Genomic DNA, 25,917 nt, shown 5'->3' with positions numbered 1-25,917 from the left:
CCTACTGGCTATTCTGGACACCGCCCAGGGAAGGGACATACTGGAGCCCAGGAAGGGCCCTGGGTGACACGTAGCCAGGGTGACTCGGAGCAGCACTGAACATTACAGTAGGAGCAGCTCGGAGTCTCAGAGTAGCACAGAGCAGCCCAGGTGGCCATGAGCACGACCTTGGGCCAGGCACCCTCATGGCCCCTCTGAGACATCAGGACAGCCTCCTTCCCTAATGATCTGTTCCATGTTCTCATCTCGAAAATAAGGGCGGGTGGGGGGGGTGTTTGCTGAGCATCCTGTTACTGTGGCCTTGAGTAACCAAGCATTTAATGTCAGAGAGCAGAAGGGAGGGAAGGGGGGAAGGAGGGAGGAGGGGTGAGAGTGGGAGAGAGAGTGGGCAAGAAAAAAGGCCCAGCATAAAATTTGCCATCATGATTATCATCTCAAATAATTTACCATGCATTCGTTTGCCCGCACGATTTTTCTAAACTATATGTAGGACACAGGAGTTAGGAGAGCAGGCCCCAGAGTCGGGGTGCACAAGCTCCCACCCTGGCTCTCCTGGGTAGGGCGCAGGGCTGTGGAAGTGCTCAAGGGTACTTGGCATCTACAAGCTACTAATGCCGTTGATCTTACGGTGCTGGGGCCAGGGATTGCCCTCCATAAGGCCCCACTTGCTTGAGAGTATCTCAGTTCCGGAGTTTCTATATGTAAAAATGTCTACTGGGCTGCCCCGGTCAGGGGAAAAGCCATGCTGTGCTAGGCTGATTCTAAGATGGCCTCCCAAGATTCCCACACCCCTAACACAACCCTACACATTTGTATAATTCCCTCCCTTGAGATGTGGGCCAGACTGCGAATATGATGACATGTCACTTCACAATTCACTTGTGTTACAGGCAAACATAGAAGAACTTTGCAGCATTGTTGATTTAGAACTAAGCGAAACAGACATACTCCTGGGTGGGCCTGGCTTAATCAGGTGAGTCTTTAAGAGGGACTTTAAGAGCCCTTAAGTCCTCCCTGAGATGAGACAGACTGGCCTTGAAGAAGCATACAGCCATGTTGTCTAGTGCCTACGGAAAGGGCAGGGCAGCCTTGGAGCTGAGCCTCAATCCTATAATCACAGGGAACTGAATTCTGCCAACAACCTGAATGAACGTGGAAGAGGATCCCAGGTCTCAAAAAAGAACACAGCCAGGCTGACCCTCTCCTGTTTGGAATGAGGCCTTGTGAGATGCTGAGCAGAGCACCCAGCTAAGCTATGGGACCCCTGACCCACAGAAAATGTTAAGAAAAATGCGTGGCAATTGAAGTCACTATGTTTGTGATAATTTGTTACACAGCAATAGAAAACAAATATAAATTCCGTACCTGCCTAAGGCCTTGTTGAATGTGGTTTAAAAATGGGGTGTACCTGAGTGCATGCGCTAGAAAGAGAGAGAATTTAAAGTCTAAAAAATGTCCCCATTATTTTTGGATCCTCCTGGAAAATATAGACTATCATTCATCAACAAGTATTGGCTGAGTGCCTACTTACTATACGCACGGCAGCGACCGAGGAGTTTAATCAGGACAAGAAACCAAAACTGGAAATGTGTTACTGCCACTACCCAAGAGAATTAACAGGAAAATGTTTAATGGTTTCATGTTGAACTATAAGGCCTCCTTGAAACCAAGAAACAGACTCTGAACTACAGAGAACCAACTGTGGGTCACCAGTGGATGGGGGGGGATGGGTGAAACAGGTGGTGGGGATTGAGGAGGACACTTGTTGTGATGAGCACAGGGTGGTTATGTAAGTGTTGAATTGCTATTCTGTCCACCTGAAACTAAGATTACACTATATGTTGGCTGGAATATAAATAAAAGCTTAAAAAAACAATTCCCGGGGCGCCTGGGTGGCTCCGTGGGTTAAAGCCTCTGCTTTGGCTCAGGTCATGATCCCAGGGTCCTGGGATCAAGCCCCACATCAGGCTCTCTGCTCAGCGGGAAGCTTGCTTCCTCTCTCTCTGCCTACTTGTGATCTCTGTCAAATAAATAAATAAAATCTAAAAAAAAAAAAAAAGCCTCCTTAAGCCATCCTTATCAGAGTATATGCTTGTCAAGGATGAGTTTCTTTGAGATAGTGAATGAATAATAGTAATGATAATAATAATAATAGAAGGCAGACCCAGAATTTTAATCCAGCTCTGTCTGGCAAATTCCATGCAAACAAACTCCATTACCTTCCATCTTGCACGATATTAAATGGTTCCTTTGCCTCTTGTCTGCTGCACCCCCCACCAGCCAGAGGATGTCTGCCCATGTCTGTGTCCCTCTAGATTTCCTCTGGAAACAATAGAGAACAAGAAATTAAAGCTACACAAAAAACACACTCCCGCATAACTGCCAGACAGATCATACCTAAACTTCAAAATCACAGTAAATACACAAAGTGAACAAAACTTCAAGGTGAGAGATCTCGCACATCCTTGCCACACCACCTACCACCTACGGGCTCTGCTGAAGGGTAGGGAGAGCGTGCGGGCATATCTTTTGGGGGACAAGATAGGGCAAAGGAAGAGAGAGGCAGCCTTTGGCAGCTGCATGATCCAGCACGCCAAAAGAGAACTATAATAAAAAAACTATATTAAAATTTTTTTCACAATTTATTTGACAGAATGAGCACAGGCAGGGGGAGCAGAAGGCAGGAGAGGGAGAGAGACAAGCAGACTCCCCACTGAGCAGGAAGCCTGAGGTGAGGCTCAATCCCAGGACCCGGGATCATGATCTGAACCCAAGGCGGACATTTCATCCACTGAGCCCCTCGGACGCCCCTCATTATATATTCTTTAGCAAATGGAAGACACGACATATTTGTGGCCGATTAAGATTTTTGCACTCTTCAGTGAGGAGATCCACCCCCTCCCCATTTCCTGTCCACCTCCCTCCTCCCTTACGCCACCATCAAGCATCAACAGGCTTCTCTCTGCTGACTGCCTGGGAAGAGAGGAGACAAGACTTCCAGAAGAGGAGGAGAGGGGGTAGGGGGAATCCCCTACTAGCATTTGATTTCAAAAAGCTAGCTATTGGGATCTTCCCTCAGGGAATGCAATAGACTCAAAACTTAAGCAAAGCCTCTGGGAGAAACTGCTAGGAGTAAGAACAAGCCTCCCCTTCCCCCTCTGTGCTCTCCACCACTTCCCCCAACCCAAACCCAACTAAATAAAAAAAATCTTCCAGGCTGGTAGACCAGGAGACAGCCAGGGGACAATTAGGAAAGCTGAGATGTCACTGGGGCCCAGATTGGAGCCCTAGACCCTCTTCCTTTCTCCTATGTGACATCTGAGGAGTGAAGAGAGGTGTGAGGTTCAGTGTTCTGTGAACATTTCCTAGGTAGAGCTGTCTGTGGACTGGACACAGGTCCCCAGAAAAGAGTAGGTCTCAGAGCTTCCCCCGTGCCCCAGCATGGTTCGAGAGCAGCATTCTTGGGATTGCTGTGCCCAGAAGTCCTGACAGGGCTGCCCTCCCTGATGAGGTGAAGCAGAGAGAAAGAGGCCCACTGCCCAGGCAAGCACAGGATTAGGGGCTCACGAGGTAAATATCCCGAGGAAAGGCGAGCAGTGGCCCGGATTGCTGGAGGGCTGGCCCAACCCAGTAGATGCTCGCGTGGCTGGATGGCACCAAAAGCAAGATGGCCGCTCTGGAGGTCCGGGCCCCAGGGAAACCTTTGGAACTCAGGAGGGGAAGGGGAATTACTAAGATGAATCTCCTTCCTGGTAGAACAGGCTTGGGTCTGAAGTGGGGAGGTCCAGTGCCCTTCCTGAAGCCAGCCTCCAAGGGGGGAGAGTCAGCACAGGGTTCGGAGGTCCAGCTGAGGGAACCCAGGCACAAAGGGGCAGGCGGAGGCTGAGCTGCACTTGCCAGAAAGGGCCACACATGCCGCCGAGAATGAGCAGGAAGGGAGAGGCCAGGAGGAGAAGGGGGTCCCACAGCTCCAGGGTCCACAGCCGGCTGAACACCCACAGATCCCAGATAACAGTCCATGTGATGACAGCTCTTCCTCCTTCCTTTTGAGAAAGAGCGGGGCTGCGTGTACCCCTTCCCTGCAGCTAGACTCCTTGTAGATGAGGGGGGCAGAGGACAAAGAGAAAAGCAGAGACTGATCCCCACAGGGCCCTCCTACTCAAGTTCCCAAGCTGACCGACTTCCCTTCCCAAACGAGGGGATAGCTTTTTTTTTTTTTTAAACCTTTGTTTCTCCTATTTTTTTGTAGGACTCAGCTCCTCCTAAGTGGGCAGGAAGTATGGCGAGAATAAATCCCTTAACAAGTGCCAAACTGATCTCTGGGACAGACCACTTCCATGACCACATCTGAACACACGTGGTGAGCTCCTTGATACAACTTACTACCAAGAGAAGAAACTATGGCCTGCCCCATACAAAAACAAACAAACAAACAAACAAAAACACAGAAAGGCAGGAAGTGGCAATTTGACTATAACTGTTCCGTGCTTGGAGAACCACAACGGTACAATCCCTGGAAGCCAAGGGTTGAATAACTTTGCTTTGGCTTCTCCCTCAAGGAGTAACAACGCCTCAAAGAGGGTGATACTGTGCCCCACTGCTCTGCTACTCCCAGGGTGCTCTGCGGTCCAGTAGCATTACCAGGGATCTGTAGGAAATGTAGATTCTCAGACCCCACCCAAATCTACTGAATCAGCCTTTGTATTTTTTTAAGGTTTTATTCATTTATTTGACAGAGAGAGATCACAAGTAGGTAGAGAGGCAGGCAGAGAGAGAGAGGAGGAAGCAGGCTCCCCGCTGAGCAGAGAGCCCGCCGCGGGGTTCGATCCCAAGACCCTGAGATCATGACCTGAGCCAAAGGCAGAGGCTTAACCCACTGAGTCACCCAGGTGCCCCTGTATTTTTTTTTAAGATTTATTTTTATTTATTTTAGAGAGGAGAGCGTGTGCGTGCAGCAGGGAAGGGGAGAGGGTGAGAGAAAAATCTCAAGCAGACTCCCTGCCAAGAATGGGCCCTGAGATGGGGCTTGATCTCACAACCCTGAGATGATGACTGGAGCCAAAACCAAGAGTCGGGCGCTTAACCGACTGAGCCACCCAGGAGCCCCCAGATTCGGCATTTAACAGGAATACATCCTGAGGTTTCAGTAGCAAGGCCTTCTATTACAGACAGAAAGGAAAAGAGCTCGGAGAGACCACGAGAAGTGGAAAGACCCGTGAGAGGATTACAAGTACCTTGGGTGGCAGGTGTTCATAGTATCTATTAATTTCTTAACTAATTATTATTCGACAGCCAAAAGAAAAAAAAATAGACCTAGAGTACAACAGGTGTCTTCTGGTACCAGACCAGCCCGTCTGATCTCACAGTGTGGCATGAGATTTTTCCCTATAAACATTCATAAGTGAACTACTAGGCCAGCGGGACTTACCCACCTGTGACTGCCTTCTGCCCAGTGTCCCTAGGAGGCCTTTCAGGACACCCCTAACCCCACCCCCATCCTCCCACCGCAGGAGAAATTTACCATTTCCTACTTTATTCCCAGTGCAAAGTAGGCGCTCAATAATTGTGTGCCAAATAATGAAAGTGTTGTGCTAGCAGGCTTTGATCAATTAGCGATTGTAATTGAAGCTGAATGTAATTAATTATATAATTTTGGGCCGTTCAGGTTTAATTCTACTAAAATCACATCATGAAACCGGGGCTGGAAGAAGGATTTCAGAGCGAAAGAAAGGAGCTGTGAGTGAAGCTTCCACAGAGAGTAGGTGCACATCGAGATGGTTCTCTTGCCAACAACAAAAGATTTCTGCAACTGTAGAACTAAGGGGTTCGGATCCTGAATCCCATTTGGACTCACAGTCCAAAAATCAAGGACTTCACTACGATACCAGGCTTATGGAAGCCATGGACAATCTCCGCTATGGAATCTGCTTAATTTGGGGACATTAATTTGCCTTGATCCATTTCTATTGCTGCATGTTTTCCATTTTTCATGCTATGTGAATCTCTTTTCAAATCTCACAGCTCTAAAAGGTGCTAGAGCTAAAGAAGGATATTTGGGGAATCTTTACACAATTGCTTTTAGCCCAATCAGACTTCACACACCCTTTTACAACAAATATTTTGTATTGCCCCTTACCATCTGAAATGAAATCCATAAAAACTATAATCTACCTACATTATTATTATATGTAATTTTTCAAAGCCAGATGGATACAGGTGGGTTGTAATAGCCATTCACAGGTGGGCTCAGCATTGCCATTGGTTATGTGCTTTTCTAAAACGGTGAACAATTAACTCCTAAAGAAATAAAACCATCCCTCAATGACAATGACATCTCCGGAAAATTTAATGGGTAGTAAAACCAAGCAAAAAATGCTTTGCCTTTACATGTGAAACGGAGTTAGAGTGTAGATTCAGTTCATTATGAATAGGATTTTCACCACACAAATATCCCCTGGGACATTTGGAAATCACACAGGTCAAAGGAAGATTCTTTGTTGAGTGAAGCTGTGCCCGCCCACAGGAAGACATCTGGCCTCCTTGAGCGGACCCACTCAGGAGCAATCCCCCAGTCACTGTGGTAACCAAAATTATTCCCAAGCAGTAACTGGGGGTAGGAGCACTCCCACTGAGAACCACTGATTTAACCCCAACTCCTTGCAAGTGAGAAATGAGAGATGGGGGAGGAGGAGATTGACCCTATGTGACCAGCTAGCCACAGCCAATAGCACCCCAGGTCTCTGGGCTCCCGTTCCAGGATCCCTCCTAGCTCCACACTGCAGCTTCCCAAGCTGAACATGGTCAGAGGGGATCCAGCTCTTGCTCAGAAATCCTTTGGATTCCAATGCAGGAACCCAGAAGATCAAACTCCCTGCAAAAGAAAACATGGCCACACTGTGTCGATAAAGTCATCTAAGCTAGGACATCACGATGCCTTTAAATCAATCTCTCTCAATGAGACCAAGAATTCTCTTCCCCATCACCAGTAAGCTAGGCATGTCCTGTCAGAGTGAAGAAGTTAACTTATTGTCCCCTTGTGTTCATGAATGAGAGCCCTGAAACTATTCCAGGTAAAGGAAGGATCCAATGTTGAGAGCAAAAATAGCAATCGGGTGTTTGCCAACATTGCTCAATCAGTAGCAGCTGACTGGTATGCTGCACTGGTATGCTGGGTGGCTCAGTCGGCTAAGTAGCTGCCTTCAGCTTGGGTCGTGATCCCAGGGTTGTGGGATCAGTCCCACATTGGGCTCCCTACTCAGAGGGGAGCCAGCTTCTCCCTCTGCCTCTGCTCCCTCTCCCCGCTTGTGCACGCTCTCTCTCTCTCTGTCTCTCTCAAATGGATACATAAAATCTTAAAAAAAAAAAAAAAAAGGGCACCTGGGTGGCTCAGTGGGTTGAGCCTCTGCCTTCGGCTCAGGTCACGATCTCAGGGTCCTGGGATCAAGTCCCGCATCGGGCTCTCTGCTCAGCGGGGAGCCTGCTTCCTCCTCTCTCTCTCTCTGCCTGCCTCTCTGCCTACTTGTGATCTCTGTCAAATAAATAAATAAAATCTTAAAAAAAAAAAAAAAAGACGAAGAAGAAGGAGTCGAGAATCATATCCCGGCTCAAACCCAAAGGCTGCTGTGATCAGTTCAGAGCTGGCACTGGCCATGGTAGGGGCTGGTAGCCCCTTGTCATGGCTTTGCTGTATCCATTTTAGAACCCAAGACAAATCCATTTTACTTTCCTAGGTCAGAATCTCATTTGTTTTACCAGTGACGTCTATTTCATTCCACTGAACTCTTTGTTTAAAATTTCAGACCAAAATCTCCTTCATGATGGTTGACACAGTTCAGTCGTGAGTTGAATTGCTATGAGAGGTTATGCTAGGACCTCATCGCAGAGCCTCCCTCCCCCACGTGGTACACACGTGTTGAGTATATGTTATATACCCATCACTGGCAAACCTGTTGTATTGCACGTAAGAATCATCCTTTCTCAAGGTCCCTAATTCACAAAGATGCATCACACAAAACTCAGCATGAATACCCCCCCTTCTTTATCTGAAATTGATGTACCCTTAGTTAAAAGATCAAGATGACACAGTGCATAATGACTGATGGTAATTGGTGCCTTGAATATTTCTTGCTAGGACAGTTATATTTTGAGTACAAGTGTCTTTAGACAAAATGGCTAAATATTGGTTCTCTTTAAAGTTAATGAAAGTAGGTAACCTAGAAAATGACATCTAAAAGAATACAAAATAATCATTCAAAAAGGCTGTCTGTGTAATATTTATTAGGAATACAAAATTAAGTCAAACGCTCTTGAATGAACTGGTTTTAAAAATCTTAAAAATGAAAACAAAAGGGGGGCCAGCAATAATAGGAAGTTCAAGTGGATCTGAAAACATTCAAGAATACTTAAATTGAGATAAACTTGTCCCTGGAAGAACTGAGCCTTAGGCAAATGGGTTTCTGGCACTGTGATGACAAGCAAATTGGGCTTAGGTGAATTGGACAAGAACCTGTTTGGTGGGACAAGATGGGAGACAAAGGGCACAGGGAGGGGACCAGATCCAGACCAGGACAGTGGTGGTAAACAGGTACAGGAGGGTTGGTGATACAAGGCATCCGAGGAGGTGGAGTCTGGGGGTGGTGGGTATTATGAAGGTCAAGAAGCAGTACAGGCTAACTCCTGGCTCCCAGACCTGGTTGACTAGAGGCAGCACCAGCCACTGAGACGGTGTACGTGGGCCCTCTATTCCCAATGGAACCTGGAGAAAGAATGGCCCCAAAGAGAAACAGAGATAGTCTCATCCAATTTTGCTTCCAGTGCTGCTTCCAGCAGCAGTGAGGCTGCTGACTGGCCTCACTGATCCCCATGAGTTGTTCAGATCCCTTGTTCTCCTCCCAGGCCACAGACTCCCGGTTCACCACTGCCTCCACCAGCAAGAGCCTCCCTCCTACCCAAGGCCAAGGCAGGCAACATGTCTGATTCATTCGGTATCTCCCCTCCCCTCCCCCATAAATAGGTGCTGAAGGAACACACGCTAGATGCACACAAACTGAGGCACGAGTAAGCGGCCCCACAATGACCAGAGAGGGGCCTACTACGGCCTCCACTGTCACACAAGAAACAAAGTGCTCCTTGCTCTCCAAGACTTGCAGAGAGCGGGTAGACAAATGTGTGCAGACTGTGGGAGTGGAGAGAAGGGTAAGGAGAACTGGGAGGAGGAGGAGGCCACAAAGGCACGGTGGTCTTGGGAGACTCCCTAGGCAAAGCAGAACTTGAGTGTTAGGAGCAGAAAGCAGGGGGCCTGCACATAAGGGAGAGCAGAGGAGGCAGAGTGCGCAACAAGGGCAAGGCCATGGAGACAGCTGAGCCTGTTTAGAAAGCCCACAGCCCAGACAGAGGGACAGGGGATACCCCTCCGGTGAGCCCTCATCTCCCTCAGGTGGACAAGTGACATTAAGGAGTACAGGGAGGACAGAGGCCTCCATGCACACAGTCCAGTTTCTAAATTCGCTCCTGGTTAAACTCAAGTTCTGGGAACTAGCCCGCCCAGCACTCAGGCCCACAGGGAACACCTGTCTTTATCTTAAATGCTCCCAGGGACGTCTCTATCAAACTAACACTGTGATTAAAGAAAGAGCTCCTGCCGCTCTCTGGGGGTGACCTGTGGACAGCTACTAGCAGAATCAATAAGAGAAATTAAGCCTATTTCAGCCAAACAGCCCCCTCCTAAGAACCCCATGGGTCATTAGTAAACAAGCATGACTATTCTAAAAAGCACATCCATACACAAATCCAGCCAGCATGGGTGTCTGGGGTGATTTTGACCAGAAAAAAAATGTCAGTTCAAGGAACCTGTTAGGAGCCCTTACTCTCACTGTCTCAACAACAGCAATAAAAAATTTATGGCAACTTAACCCTGTTCATTCTTGTTCGGTTGTGTAGAGAGTGTCCAGTCTATAATCGTCTCCTTATTTTCTAGCCCTATGGATGTGTCTATTATTCCCTTCTAGACTTCCTCTACACTCTCCATGTCCTCCAAACAGGAGTCCAGGGCCCTTAAAGGTAATTGCTGCAATGATATGGGCCTTTTTAGTTAAATATAAAATGCCCAATTCAAAGTAGCTTACAGAAAAAAGGCAAGGCAGATTTGTTGGCTCAAGTAATTGAAAAACCAAGGATGGATCTGGCCTGCAGGAATGGCTTGATCTAGGGGTTCAAAAGATGAGGCAGACAAGAGAGCCACAAGATCTTAGCAACCAGTGGAAAGGTAGTCCTTTACCATAGCTCTAGCTGAGGTCACAGGAAGGTCCTTGGAATCATGAATCCCTACTGAAACCAATCTCAGTGTCCAGAGAGGGGGCCATCTGTCTACCCCCACAGTTTATGGGAGATCCTGGATCAGCACACTTGCAAGAATTGGTGTCTCTGCAGGAAGGGGGTTCTGTGAAAGCTGCAGGGTTGGCTGAGTAGAAAAAAACTGTCAATTTACCTGCTGTGCCTCTGTCTAATAGTTGTTTAGATCTGCTTTTCCCTGTCACTTTTACTGGCGCTACCTGTTCGCATTCACCACAGCCCTCTGAGAAGGGCAACCTATGGGAAACCAGGCAATTTCACAGCAGGGTAAGCAGAAGCTCCAAACCAAAGCAACCTGTCCAGTAATAGCAAAACTAGGGCAACCGGCTGACCTCCAGCAGGCTGGCCTGGTGTGGACAACACTGGCCCCTGCCCAGGGAACCTGGTCCAGGCCAAAGGTAGGAAGAAGATCCAAGTCTGCTCTGGACACACCTTGCCATAAGATTATTACAACATCAACTGTTACAATTCACTTCTAACCAGCTCATTAAAATGGCTCACATTGGTGGCTTCTCCCCTCTCCCCTGTTTTGTCACCTCTCCCTGCATACTTGGGAGAGAGAGAAGAGATGAAAAAGGCAGAAGCCCTCTCTAGTCCCACTTTCCATGGGGCACAATGAATCCCGCCTGTCTTAGCTCCCATACAAGGCTTTCCCCAGAAGAGGGCACACCGCAGCGTCCACAGCAGCATGAGGGGCTTGGTGTTCCAGATGCTGTTGGCTGGGTGAGCCCTGGGCCACACAGGCCCTCCCTCTGCAGAGAGATGACTGCTCATAGGGTATCCCAGCCCAACTGAACCCACTGCAAGAGCCCCCCAGCTCCAGACCAAGGAGGCTGTGGGAATGCAGGGAGGGTTCAACTTCCAGCAGGCTTGGCAGAAGCAGTCCACTCTTACCAAAGGAAATGGAAAGGCAAAGATTGAGAGCCCCAGCCCGGGTTGCAGACCACCTCAGCTCAGAGCCTGCCTCTACCATCCCCTGCCTGTGTGCCTGCAGCTAGCAACCTAAGCCATTTGTGCCTGTTTATTCACCTACACAGAGGGGATAATAGTGGCCCCTAGAGTTCACTGTGTTATCACGTGAATTAGATGTCATCAAATCCATGCAAAAAGGCTAGCATGTGGTCAGTGCTCAGAATTCGCTATTATTGCTAATATTTTATCATTTATTGATAACTAACCCTTCTGCTTAGAACAAAGCCTATCTTAGCATTCCTAACCCTGCCTGCGGGATTCACCAGTAGGGTAGAGAGCATAGTACTGCCCTCCCACCCCAAAGATGTGCACTTTCCAATCCCTGGAAACTGCAAATGTCACCATACATGGTAGGCAAAGGCATTTTCAGGAGTGATGGCATTAAGACTCTTGAGAAGGGGAGATCTTCCCAGATTATCCTGCGGGGCTTGAAGTAATCACAAGGTGCTTATAAAACGCAGGCAGGAGGGTCAGAATCAGAGAAAGAGCTATAATAAATGAAAAAGAGGTAGAACAAATATAGCTGTGAGCTAAGGGATGCAGGTGGCCTCTAGAAACCTGAAAAGGATACTCGTCTAGAACTTCCAGAAAGGATGTAGCCTGTCTGATATCTTGACTTTTGGACTTCTGGCCTCCAGAAGGATAAAATAACCAATTTGTGTTGTTTCAAGCCACTCAATGGTCAGATCACCATGACCTGGCATGGGGCTCCTGATCACCACCTTTAAGCCACAATGTAGGGAGCATTTGATTAAAGAACTCCAGAAGAAAGCCTCCCTGTGCTCGCAAACCATCGCCTTCACATTCATTTCTCCAGCAAATATTTATCACTTGTCCATTCTTGCAAATAGTACATGACCACATTCACCACTTAGGAGGGGACTCATCCAAGATCCAGGCTCCTTCCATACTTCTGGTGGGCTGTTCTCAGCCTGTTGGATTTTCATGGGTGAGAGAGACTAACTGACTCCATTTTTGACATTGATCCTGACAGCTTTTAAGCCCTACAGTTCCCTTCCCTTTGGCCCCAAGTCTGGGCAAACCAGTAAGAAAGTCCAAGTGCTCCCTCCATAGACGGTGGTGGAAAAGGTCAAATCATGGAAACCATGGCCCCTGCAGAGGAGCCTTCATCCTGGTCTTGCCTCAAGAAAAAGCAAAGCTAGCCTCCACCCTATCATGCCTTGTTCACATTTCACTCTAGACCAAACTTGAGCCTTCTCTCAGGGAATCCTTTTGCCAGTTACTATGTGAGCAATAAACTTCACTTCCCACCCATCAGTGCTTGTGCATCATTTGTTCCAAGATCCACAAAGGCCTGGGGGCATGTCTGGAATTCAGCAGAAAATGACAGGTACCCAAATAAAACATCATTGCCTCAAAGTCACAAAATGGCTGCTATAGTTCCAAATATTGAAAACCACATACCAACTCCCCCAAAGAAGGAGCAGAGAAGGGCCACATTAAAAAATGACACCCTCAGGGAGAGGAGTCAAGATGGCAAAAGAGTAGCAGACTGAGTCAACATCAGGTCACAGGAGTTCAGCTAGATAGTTATCAAACGAATCTGAACACATACAAACCCAGCAGGAGATTGAAGAAGTGAAGCAATTCTAGAAACAGAAAATCAACCACTTTCTGAAAGGTAGGATGTGCGGAGAAGTGAATCCAAAAAAATGGGAAGATAGACCGCAGGGGGAGGGGCCAGCTCCTGGCAAGCGGCAGAGCAACCGAGCACAAAATTTGAACTTTTAGAAGTCTGCTCAACTGAGGGACATCACTCCAGAGGCTAAACGGGGCTGGAGGCCTCACAGGGACAGTGTGGCCTCAGGTCCTGCGGGGTCACAGAAGGATCAGGGGTGTCTGAGTGTAGCAGAGCTCACAGAACCAGAGTGGGGGAAGCCGACTACAGAGATGGAGCCAAGGACTGAGCTCTCAGCTCGGGGTTACCTTAAACTGTGATCTGCAGCACAGTTAAGCCACTGCTCTTTGAGCAGGGACCCCCAAAAGCGGCAGACCCAGGGAGACCCACCTCCATCCGCCGGAAGAGCAGAGCAGCAGGATCTGCCGAGTTTGGAGACTCCAAGCGGGGCCGTGCGACAGGGACAGAAACGCTCCGTCATAGGCCAGGTGAGCTTGGAGCACGGCCGGAGACCAGAGAGATGGGAGTGACAGAACGCTTTTCTCCAAGGGTGCACTGAGGAGTGGGACCACGAGCCCTCGGCTCCTCCACGAGCCCTCGGCTCCTCCACGAGCCCTCGGCTCCTCCACGAGCCCTCGGCCAGAGACTAGGAGGCTGCCATTTTCATTCCCATCCTCCAGTGCTCTACGGAAAGCGTTCAGGGGACAAAAGCTCCTGAAAGCGAACCCAAGCGGATTACTTAGCCCAGCCCCTGGCAAGGGCGGTGCAATTCCGCCTCTGGCAAAGACACTTGAGAATCACTACAACGGGTTCCTCTCCCAGAAGATCAGCAAGAAATCCAGCCAAGACAAGTTCACTTACCAAGGAGAACAGCGGACTTCCAGAGGAGGAGAAAGCAAAGCATGGAATTCATGGCTTTCTCCCCGTGATACTTTAGTCTTGCAAAGTTAATTTTTTTTATTTTTTTCTTCTGCTAATTTTTTTTAACTTTTACCCTTTTCCTCTTTTAACGTTTTTTTAACTAGTTTATTTGAACAATACCTTTCTAAAAAAAATCTTTTTAAACCTTCATTATTATAGTCATATTTTATCCTTCATTGTATCTAACGTTATTTTTTATATACATACAGGGTTTTTTCTTCTAAATAATTTCGGGATACAATTTCTTCTAATGGATCAAAATATACCCTAAATCTAGCACAGGGCTTTATTCTAGTCTCCAGCCTGAGAATATATATATATATATGGGTAAATATAGATATATATTTTTTTTAAATTTTGGGAGGTAGTTTCTTCTAAGAGACCAAAATACACCCAAAATCAAGTGGGTGACTCTGTTCTATTCACCTGTCTATCATATCATATGTGAGATATATGAGATAGACTGGTGAATATATATATATATATATATATATATATAGTTAATTTAAAAAAAAATTTTTTTAAACTTCTTTTTAATCCCCTTTCTTCTTCCCCCAATTTGGGGTCTCTTCTGATTTGGTTGCATACATTTTTCTGGGGTCTTTGTCACCCTTTTAGTATTTTATTCTCTCATTCATATATTCTTATCTGGATAAAATGACAAGGCAGAAAAACTCAACACAAAAAAAAAAGAACAAGAGGCAGCACCAAAGGCTAGGGACCTAATCAATACGGACATTGGTAATATGTCAGATCTAGAGTTCAGAGTGACGAGTCTCAAGGTGCTAGCTGGGCTTGAAAAAGGCATGGAAGATATTAGAGAAACACTGCCTGGAGGGAAAAAAAGTCCTTTCTAGAGAAATAAAAAAACAAAAATCCAACCAAGCTGAAATCAAAAAAGCTATTAATGAGGTGCAGTAAAAAATGGAGTCTCTTACTGATAGGATAAATGAGGCAGAAGAGAGAATTAGTGATATAGAAGACCAAATGACAGAGAATAAAGAAGCTGAGCAAAAGAGAGACAAACAACTGCTGGACCACGAGAGGAGAATTCGAGAAATAAGTGGTGCCGTAAGACAAAACAATATTAGAATAATTGGGATTCCAGAAGAAAAAGAGAGAGGGGGGCAGGAGGTATATTGTAGAGAATTACTGTAGAGAATTTCCCTAATAGGGCAAAGGGAACAAGCATCAATATCCAGGAGGCACAGAGACGCACCCTCAAAATCAATAAAAATAGGTTTACACCCCATCATCTAAGAGTAAAACTTACAAGTCTTAGTGACAAAGAGAAAATCCTAAAAGCAGCCCAGGACAAGAAGTCTGCAACATACAATGGTACAAATATTAGATTGGCAACAGACTTATCCACAGAGACCTGGCAGGCCAGAAAGAACTGGCATGATATATTCAGAGCACTAAATGAGGAAAAACATGCAGCCAAGAATACTATACCCAGCTATGCTATCATTGAAAATAGAAGGAGAGATAAAAAGCTTCCAGGACAAACAAAAATAAAAAGAATTTGCAAACACCAAACAAGCCCACAGGAAATATTGAAAGGGATCCTAAAAGTAGTAGACCAGAGAGGAACAGAGACAATATACAGTAACAGTCACCTTATAAGCAATGGCACTAAAGCAAATGGCACTAAATTCATTTCTTTCAATAGTTACCCTGAACATAAATGGGCTAAATGCCCCAATCAAAAGACACAGGGTATCAGAATGGATTAAAAAAAACAAAACCCAATAATGTGCAGTCTACAAGAAACTCATTTTAGACACAAGACACCTCCAGATTTAAAGTGAGGGGGTGGAAAACCATTTATCATGCTAATGGACATCAAAAGAAAGCTGGGGTGGCTTATACACTTAATTATACACTTAAATTAGATTTTAAGCCAAAGACTATAATAAGAGATGAAGAAGGACACTATATCATACTCAAAGGGTCTGCCCAACAAGAAGATCTAACAGTTTTAAATATCTATGCCCCTAACATGGGAGCAGCCAACTATATAACCCAATTAACAACAAAATCAAAGAAATACATCAACAATAATACAGTAATATTAGGGGACTTTAACACCCCCATCATTGAAATGGACAGATCATCCAAACAAAAAATCACCAAGGAAATAAAGGCTTTAAATGACACACTGGACCAGATAGACATCACAGATATATTTAGAACATTCCATTCCAATGCAACAGAATACACATTCTTCTCTAGTCACATGGAAGATTCTCCAGAATAGATTACATCCTGGGTCACAAATCAGGTCTCGACTAGTACCAAAAGATTGGGATCATTCCCTGCATATTGTCAGACCACAACATTCTGAAGCTAGAACTCAACCACAAGAGGAAAGTTGGAAAGAACTCAAATACATGGAGGCTAAAGAGCATCCTCCTAAAGAATGAATGGGTCAACCAGGAAATTAAAGAAGAATTGAAAAAATTCGTGGAAACAAATGATAATGAAAACACAACTGTTCAAAATCTATGGGACACGGCAAAGGCAGTCCTGAGAGGAAAGTATATAGCAATACAAGACTTTCTCAAGAAACGAGAAAGGTCTCAAGTACATAAACTAACCCTACACTTAAAGCAGCTGGAGAAAGAACAGCAAAGAAAGCCTAAACCCAGAAGGAGAAGAGAAATAGTAAAGATCAGAGCAGAAATAAATGAAATAGAAATCAAAAAAACAGCAGAACAAATCAACGAAACTAGGAGCTGGTTCTTTGAAAGAAGATTGATAAACCGCTGGCCAGACTTATCAAAAAGAAAAGAGAAAGGACCCAACTAAATAAAATCATGAATGAAAGAGGAGAGATCACAACTAACACCAAAGAAATACAAACAATTATAAGAACATATTATGAGCAACTATATGCCAGCAAATTTGAATCTGGAAGAAATAGATGCATTCCTAGAGACTATAAACTACCAAAACTGAAATAGGAAGAAAGAGAAAACCTGAACAGACCTATAACCAGTAAGGAGATTGAAGCAGTCATCAGAAATCTCCCAACAAACAAGAGCCCAGGGCCAGAAGGCTTCCCAGGGGAATTCTACCAAACATTTAAAGAAGAATTAATACCTATTCTTCAGAAACAGTTCCAAAAAATAGAAATGGAAGGAAAACTTCCAAACTCATTTTATGAGGCCAGCATTACCTTGATTCCAAAACCAAAGACCCCATCAAAAAAGAGAATTACAGAACAACATCCTTGATGAACACAGATATGAAAATTCTCACCAAAATACTAGCCAATAGGCTCCAACAGTACATTAAAAGGATTATCCACCATGACCAAGTGGGATTTAGTCCTGGGCTGCAAGGTTGGTTCAACATCCGCAAATCAATCAATGTGATACAATACATTAATAAAAGAAAGTACAAGAACCATATGATACTCTCAATAGATGCTGAAAAAGCATTTGACAAAGTACAGCATCCTTTCTTGATCAAAACTCTACAAAGTGTAGGCATAGAGGGTACATACCTCAATATCATCAAAGCCATCGATGAAAAACCCACAGCAAATATCATTCTCAATGGGGAAAAACTGAGAACTTTTCTGCTACAGTCAGGAACACAGCAGGGATGTCCACTATCACCACTGCTATTCAACACAGTACTAGAAGTCCTAACCTCAGCAATCAGACAACAAAAGGAAATTAAATGCATCCATATCAGCAAAGAAGTAGTCAAACTCTCACTCTTTGCAGATGATACAATATTTTATGTGGAAAACCCAAAAGACTCCACTCCAAATCGGCTAAAACTTGCACAGGAATTCAGTGAAGTGTCAGGATAAAAAATCAATGCACAGAAATCAGTTCTATTTCTAAACACCAACAGCAAGACTGAAGAAAGAGAAATTAAGGAGTCAATCCCATTTACAATGGCATCCAAAACCATAAGATACCTAGGAATAAACCTAACCAAAGAGGCAAAGAATCTGTACTCAGATAATAATAAAGTACCCATGAAAGAAATTGAGGAAGACATAAAGAAATGGAAAAACATTCCATGCTCATGGATTGGAAGAAAAAATATTGTGAAAATGTCTATGCTACCGAAAGCAATCTACACATTTAATGCAATCCCTATCAAAATACCATCCATTTTTTTAAAGAAATGGAACAAATAATCCTAAAATTTATATGGAACCAGAAAAGACCTCGAATAGCCAGAGGAATGTTGAACAAGAAAGCTAAAGTTGGTGGCATCACAATTCCAGACTTCAGGCTCTATTACAAAGCTGTCATCAAGACAGTATGGTACTGGCACAAAAACACACACATAGATCAATGGAACAGAATAGAGAGCCCAGAAATAGACCCTCAACTCTATGGTCAACTAATCTTCGACAAAGCAGGAAAGAACGTCCAATGGAAAAAAGACAGTCTCTTCAACAAATGGTGTTGGGAAAATTGGACAGCCACATGCAGAAGAATGAAACTGGACAATTTCCTTATACCACCCACAAAAATAGACTCAAAATGGATGAAGGACCTAAATGTGAGACAGGAATCCATCAAAATCCCTGAGGAGAACACAGGCAGCAACCTCTTCAACCTCAGCTGCAGCAACTTCTTCCTGGAAACATCACCAAAAGCAAGGGAAGCAAGGGCAAAAATGAACTATTGGGACTTCATTAAGATCCACTGGGAGACAGCTGCCAGGTAAGACTGGTACAGAGGGTGCCCAGCCCATTGCTCAGAGATGACTGACCAGAGGGCTCCCTTCCAATGCCCCACTGGTGACTTCTGTTTCTAGAATCACAAATATATCTGGAAAACAAAACACCTAGCACCAGGCCTATCTTTTGCAAAACGGGGCTCAACGTTTAAGCTTCTGATATTACACCCATTTGCCATTCCACCTGTGTGTTTGCTTAAAGAGTTAGCGTGTGGTACATGTCAGTATTAAAACTATACCACACTGCCATTTTTATGAACTTGTGTTGGCATAGCTGCATTTTTTTTAGTTCCTTGGGGGCCTTCTAATTTGGAAATAGCCAGGTCTCTCTTAATTTCAAAGAGACTGTGTCTAATGACCACCTGTGGTGGAGTTTATCAGCTATATTTCTTCCCTCTCTAGAAGACACACAGAAGGGTGTCTTCTAGACACCCTAAAGCAGGGTCCCAACCCTGGCTGGGGAGCTTTAAGGACAAAGGCAGTAAGTCATGTCCATATCATGTTCCCCTGGATATGACGTAATGGGAAGAGCACGTCACCTCTGTGGTTCGTCCCCAAATCCACAACCCAGGTCTAATCACAAGAAAACATCAGACAAGCCACAATCAAGAGACATTCTACGAACTACCTGACCAGTACTCTTCCAAAGCATCGAGGCCATGAAAGACAAGAAAAGTCTGAGGAACTGTCACAGAACACAGTAAAGAGACATGACAACGGAATGCAATGTGATATCCTAGACTGGATCCAGGAGCACTGGGAGGACATTAGCAGGGAAATGGGTGAAATAGGAAGTTTAGTTAAATGTACTACACTAATGATATTTCCTTAATATTCGCCAAGGTACCATGGTTATGTAAGATGTCAACATTAAGGAAAGCAAGCTAAAGGGTATGGGGGCACCCTCTGGGTATTATCTTTGCAACTCTACTGTAAATCTAAAGTTATTTCAAAATAGGAAGTTATAAACAACTAAAAAGTAATTTTAAAATGTCTTATCCTCAATCAAACGACTTCAATCAGAATCTCGGGCATTCGAAGTTCTCCTGATGATTGCCATGTGCAGGTAGGGTTGCGAACTGTAGACCGGAGATTTCAACTGTGAGCACGGGTGTCAGAACTCCCTGCAGAGCTGATTAACACAGATTGCCGGCCCCACCCCCAGAGTTTCAGCAGAGCTCCAGTGGGGTCTGAGAATTTGCATTGCTAACAAGGTCCCAGATTAGGCTGATGCTGCTGGTCCTGAACCATACATTTGGAGCCATCTCTCTGGGTCCTTGTCACTCAAGGTGTGGACCATAAACGGGCAGCAATAGATCCCCTGGGAGCCTGACAGAAATGCAGAGTCTCAGGCCCCACCCAAACCCACCGAATCAGAATCTTGTGTTCTAACAAGAGCCCAGGCTATTTATTGTTATGTGAAATTTTGATTCAGCCTGTTCTAGAGGGAGAGGATGAGGATGGGGAAGCTGGAGAGGCAGAGGTCAAGGGCTTACTATGTATCCCTTTACCGGCCTTAAGAGCCTGGCCTTCCCTCTCACACATGGGAAAAAGAAAAAAAGTTAGATCAATGTTTATAGCAGCAATGGCCACGGTTGCCAAACTGTGGAAAGAACCAAGATGTCCTTCAACAGACGAATGGATAAGGAAGATGTGGTCCATATACACTATGGAGTATTATGCCTCCATCAGAAAGGACGAATACCCAACTTTTGTAGCAACATGGACGGGACTGGAAGAGATTATGCTGAGTGAAATAAGTCAAGCAGAGAGAGTCAACTATCATATGGTTTCACTTATTTGTGGAGCATAACAAATAGCATGGAGGACAAGGGGAGATGGAGAGGAGAAGGGAGTTGAGGGAAATTGGAAGGGGAGGTGACCATGAGAGACTATGGACTCTGAAAAACAATCTGAGGGTTTTGAAGGGGCCGGGGTTGGGAGTTTGGGGGAACCCGGTGGTGGGTATTAGAGAGGGCACAGATTGCATGGAGCACTGGATGTGGTGCAAAAATAATGAATACTGTTAGGCTGAAAAGAAATAAAAAAAAAAATTTAGAAATACCAGGGCAACTATGCACCTATTAAGCCAAAAGCAGAGCTGGGCAGAGTGTTTTCTGCCCCTGGTAGTGCCAGACAGGGGCACGCTGACCTGGCTGGGAGGGGAGCGGGCTGATGGCAGGGGCCGAGGCAGCCTCCGGAGAAAGCAGGCCAGGAGGCACTCACCACAGGAAAATGGACAGCAGTGCTAACCAAGAGCTTAATATTTACTCCGCTGAGGGCTGACCTCATCCATCCTTTAGAAAAAGAGAGAGTGCCAAGCAAGTCTGGGCAGCTTCATAATAGGCTTTACTTTACAGGAAGGGAGGGAGGTAACCGCAGCCTTTTTGAACAAACAGCTTTTCCCAAAATGTTTGCAGATTTCAGGATTAGGAGACTGGGCCTCCTGCAGCTCCCCACCGGCCAGTCACCTGCCAGGAGCATCTCCACGGTGCCTTCCCGATCCCTCCCAACCAACACCACCCATCCAAAAGGTCAGGCTGCAAAGAACACGCCACTCCATGTGGCTCTGTTCATCCTGCCTGCTAACATCTTGCCCCATCCCCAGTTCCCAACTTTTAAGCCCTAGTCCAATGGTTACATCTGGAAACCACGTAAGCCCCAGGTGCCCCTTACGGGGCTCCTGCTAACTCTTACCACATGGAGAGTAATGCTCAACCTCCCAATGTGTCCTGCCCCTGGGGATTTGCTTGGGTGCCTCTAGGAGCTACTCTGGCTTTCTGAGAGGACCTTCATGGGCTGTATACATTCTTAGAGGCCTGGGGAGTGGGCTTGGAGCAATGTCAAAATTAACATGACAATCAGACACAATATTCCTAAGGGAAGAGGAGGGCCACGTGTAGTTTATTTTTCATATACAGATTTCAACGGCCCTGAAGATAAAGAAATCTGAGATTTTAGATACTGGCATGTTTATTTAGCGGATTCTCAATTTCCCATGAACCGAGCATCATACCTGAGAGGCTCTAGAACACATGGCCACAGAGTTGGCATTTCTCTCTACTCTGCCTGAAAAGAGGAAGGGGAAAAAATATCCATGCTGCCCAAATCAAAGAAGCCCACACCTAGACTGAGTAAGTATTTAAGTGTTAAAAGGGAAAACAGTCTTTTAAAATAAGTTGGTGGTTGACTTTCCAATGTGACATTGTCACTGCTGGGAGGAAAAAAGTCACAGGCTTTTACTGGGAAGCATCCAGTCCAAATCAATTCAAGGCAAGTTCCAGAGGCAAGAAAAGGGATCAGAGCAAGGTCCCACCCAGAAGCTCAGTCATGTTGTCGCTGACCCACAGAAATGAGAGAGGGAGAGAATCTGGGTCCCAGATATGGCCCCACCCAGAAGGCACAGGCCCACAGTCAGTCGATACAGACATACCTCAGCCCAAGGGGACAGAACAAGACCCCCGAGGGGTTATTATATAATAAAGAATCTGGTCTGTGTCCGCAGCTCCTGGGAGACAACTGCAACTCCTCAGAATTTCTCAACCATAGTAGTACCCTTGTTTTTCTGGGTGTACCCCTTGCATCACACCTGAGTTTTAACTAGAGGATCCAGGAAGGGGTCACATCAGCCCACCTTCTCCAAGGAGGGGACAGAAGGGCAGGCTGGAGACTGAGTTCCATCATGTGATCAATGATTCAGTCAATGGTGTCTATGTGAGGAAATCCTGATAAAGAGCCTAAACACTGAGGCTCAGTGAACACACCGATACACTGAGAGGGTGACGTGTCCTGATGCCATGGGAGAGAACGTGGAAGTTTTGCGTTCAGGTTCCTCCTAGACCTTGCCTTATGTGTCTCTTCAGTGACCAGGACCAGGATCACTAGTTCTGATCAAACTGTAATCCCAAGTACGTTACTTTCCTGAGTTCTGAGTCCATTCTAGCAAATCCCTGAGTCTGGGGTATGTGGGAATGCCCACATTTGAAGCCAGTTGGTCAGAAGTTCACATGGCCTGGCAACACCCCCCCACCTGCAGCTTGTGTCTGAAGTGAGGACCGTCTTCCAGGAACTATGCCCTGAAGCCGGTGGGCTCGGCACGGACTCCGGATGGCCAGGGTCAGAACCACATGCAGGCCACAGTAGGCCTGCTCTTGCCCTGGGACGCGCGGATATGCTGGACTCCCCCCTACCTCCACAGAAAACCCAATCCCTCCTGAAATTGGGTTTTTTGAGACTCAATTCAGGAACATTTGACAGGCCAAAGATTGAGTGTGATCTAGATCTACAGCACTGGGGAATAAAAACCAAAGCGTGGAGCACTACTTAGCGGCTGTGTGACCTTAGGGAAATTACTAATGCTCTCTGAGCCTTGATTCCCATTTCTATAGGATGAGATTCATGACCCTTCCCCCTCACAGAGCTGGTGGGACAATTCAGTGATGTAACTTATTTACAAAGAGCCCAGCAGGGTCTCTCCCTGAGGAAGGCACTCAAAAATCATCTACTAACTTCCCTCCTTTCAAATTGCCCTATACCCCAAACTCTGGGTGGGTTCCCTGGTTGTTAACTGTCCTGGGTGCTGGGCTCACTGGCAACGTGCTGGTGTTTCAGATCCCAGGGCAGCAGGAAGCCAACCTTTACACTAAAAGTGAAAAGCAAGTAACCATTACCTTGAACAAAAAGGACATTTATATTTACTTCAGTGGCTATAAAAGACACCATAAAATATAATATGCAGCATGTATCCTCATGATTAATAACAGATCTTGCAAATTATTCTCTCAGGTCTCTGGGTGCATCCAACTGGTCACCAAGAACAATTAATTCTTTTAGGAAATAAAGGGATTGCAAATCATCTCTGGTCAGTGGAAAATCTGTTTGTTGTATTGGGAATAAAGAGAAGAGGAGGCTCCAATTTAGCAGTTTCCTGTCCCTGTGAACAGGGTGAAGTAAGATCAGAGAGACTCAAATACAATGACTGTCTGTGAGCTCAGTGATAGGAGGAACTGCCGAATATGGGGTCTCTCGGGCACCTGGAGTGACAGCAGGAATTCGGGGAAGTCCCAGGAACAGGAGCAGATGAGTGAGTGGGGGCAGGGCAGCTCTGGCAGGTGCAAGAGGTGGAAACATGGAGCCCAGACAGGCGACGGGGAGATTTCAGAGTGGAACCCTACCCACAGTGGCTGAGGCTTACACTATAGTCTCCAGGATGGTGGCATCAAATGATGAACCCAAGGCAGGAAGCAAGGAGTAAAACAAAGTAGATGCCAGCTCACAGGGAATGTGGTGAGAACCCAGGGAAACCCAAGTCAGAGGTTTCAGCAGAGCCTCTGAGTTCCTGGCCCTGAACTGAGTTGGGCTTCTTTACTTCTCCAGACAAAGTCTCAGAGTCTTAGAAGGGAAGAAACACCTACAAGGGGCAGGAAGTGGTCACACAGGGAAAGACTGGAAGGATGACAGGGGCCAGCTACCAAGTAGAACACAGTGGCCCACAGCACCCAGGCCCACTCTTACCTAAGGGCCAATGTGGATTCACTCCCGATCTAGAATAAAAATCCCATCAACAAACCCCTTCCCTGTAACCCTGAAGGGATTTTTATTGAAACACAGTACATAAAACATCAGCATGGTCACCATGACAGCAGTGAACTCATGTCTCGGATGCCAAGCCACCTTGCTCGGGTATGACACCTCTGGGAGTGGCAAGGCAAGGAGAGGGAATCCATTCCAAGCAAGCTCAGAAACTCTGCTCTCTTCCAACAAAATCAAACCTCCCATCAGTTAAATATAGAAATTCATGTAGGAAGTCAGTGGGATTCATGGTCCATCCTGACAGGAAGAATGGTTACCGGAAGTAAGGGGACATCCGGCCCAATGGCGCCCACCAGGAGTGGGAAACACTGTTTATGCCATCTCCCTGGATAAGGAGAGAAATTTCTTGCATAGGACAGCTTGTGTAGCCTATGAGACAAGGGCCACAGCTGAGGAGAGGGATTCTGAGGGTGGAGTATAACGGTGCCACAGAAAATGACTGTGGGGCTCCAGGCTACCATGTGACAGACACAGGGCACCTGGGTGGAGACATGACAGAAGAGTGAAGAGTGAAAATTCCACTTGCCCACCAGAGTCACCTTGGAAAGGGAAAGGGGACAGCAGATGCGCTCAGTATGAAGTGGGCAACAGCCGGCAAAGTAGGGCCAAGACCCAGCTGGCCAACCTCAGTGCCTTCACACGCAGAATGAGTTCATGAAGGTTGATCTGCCATAAGTTGAAGGCTTCTCTGAAAGAGATCTGTGTCCTTCTGAAGAGTGAGCGGCTGTTCTTCTTCTTGTGCCTGCAGGAGGGACAAGAAGGAAGGAGAGAACAAGAGATAAATGAGGAAGAAGCACTCATTACCACTTAGAGCAATGAAAGATCATGGCTTAGCCTACTCACCAGACCCCCGCCCTAGTGGGTGACTTCTGGTTAAGTGATCCTAGCACTGCCCACCCAGAGACCAGAGGAACTCAACTACTCCACAGGAGCTTTCCAGTTAAGTGGAATGATCAAAAGCAGCTGTTTCACAGGGCATCAAAGACCTAGAGGACCCACTGGGTAGAACATTCCAATGTTTCCCTTTTTCTGTATGTTCAGTAAATGTATGCCAATCCTGAACCTCCCAAACCCAAATATAAAAGCTTTCCCAAACTTTCTGAGGCTAAAGCACCTGGAAACTAGGTCAGGTGGTCCTGAGAGGCTAAGCCCAGTGTGGAGTCAACCCACAGCTCAATTCCTTCTGCACTAACAAAAGGACAGGATGGAAATTGATGTTTATGATAATGACTCATTCGAGACCTCATTTCCAGAACCCTCAAAGGAAGAATAAATCATGTTCAGCCCTTTTGTGCAGTCTATTTTGCTATAATCTAACTCAATATTTGATCATGGGCGCAGGAGATATGTGGCCAATGCTCCCTTCACCAGACACTTGGCCAGAACGAAACATTCCCTGCACAGGCTGGATGGCATCTGACCCCAGTCTTGGGCTCCCCTCTCAGATGAGAAAATTCAGCCAGGGCATGGCCCTTCCCATGTATCTGCACACTCAGGAAAAAGGCCTAGAACCCTCACTTCTCTAGCAATATCTCCCTGAGGAAGCACCTTCCTTCCCTCACCAACACTCTAAAGGTCCTGAGGCATCTAAAAAGGTCTGAGATCCCCCGTGAGCCTGCTGACAACACTCCCGAGTCACGGCCACACCTGCAAGGCGAGAACACTGGCCTTGCAGCCTAGACAATGCTGGGGAGACAGGTCCTGGGACCGGTTAGAAATGGGATGAACAT

General features: G+C 46.1%; 1 protein-coding gene across 4 annotated transcripts in view; it reads right to left on the bottom strand.

Annotated features, from left to right (window-relative positions):
• Nucleotides 1-24,167: 24,167 nt before the first annotated feature.
• ADCK1 (aarF domain containing kinase 1) overlaps nt 24,168-25,917 on the bottom strand; it is a 154,112-nt gene continuing 152,362 nt past the window's right edge. For all 4 annotated transcript variants that reach the window (XM_044230319.1, XM_044230318.1, XM_044230322.1 and 1 more), the window contains one exon: nt 24,168-24,929. In XM_044230319.1, coding sequence (XP_044086254.1) covers nt 24,758-24,929 — 172 coding nt within the window. In that variant the 3' untranslated portion in view covers nt 24,168-24,757. The remainder of the gene's footprint in view (nt 24,930-25,917) is intronic.

This window comes from Neovison vison, chromosome 13 (genome assembly GCF_020171115.1).
Source record: "Neovison vison isolate M4711 chromosome 13, ASM_NN_V1, whole genome shotgun sequence".
Classification (NCBI taxonomy): Eukaryota; Metazoa; Chordata; class Mammalia; order Carnivora; family Mustelidae; genus Neogale; species Neogale vison.
Note: the sequence above shows the minus strand (reverse complement) of the source record. Positions and strands in the feature narration are given on the sequence as shown.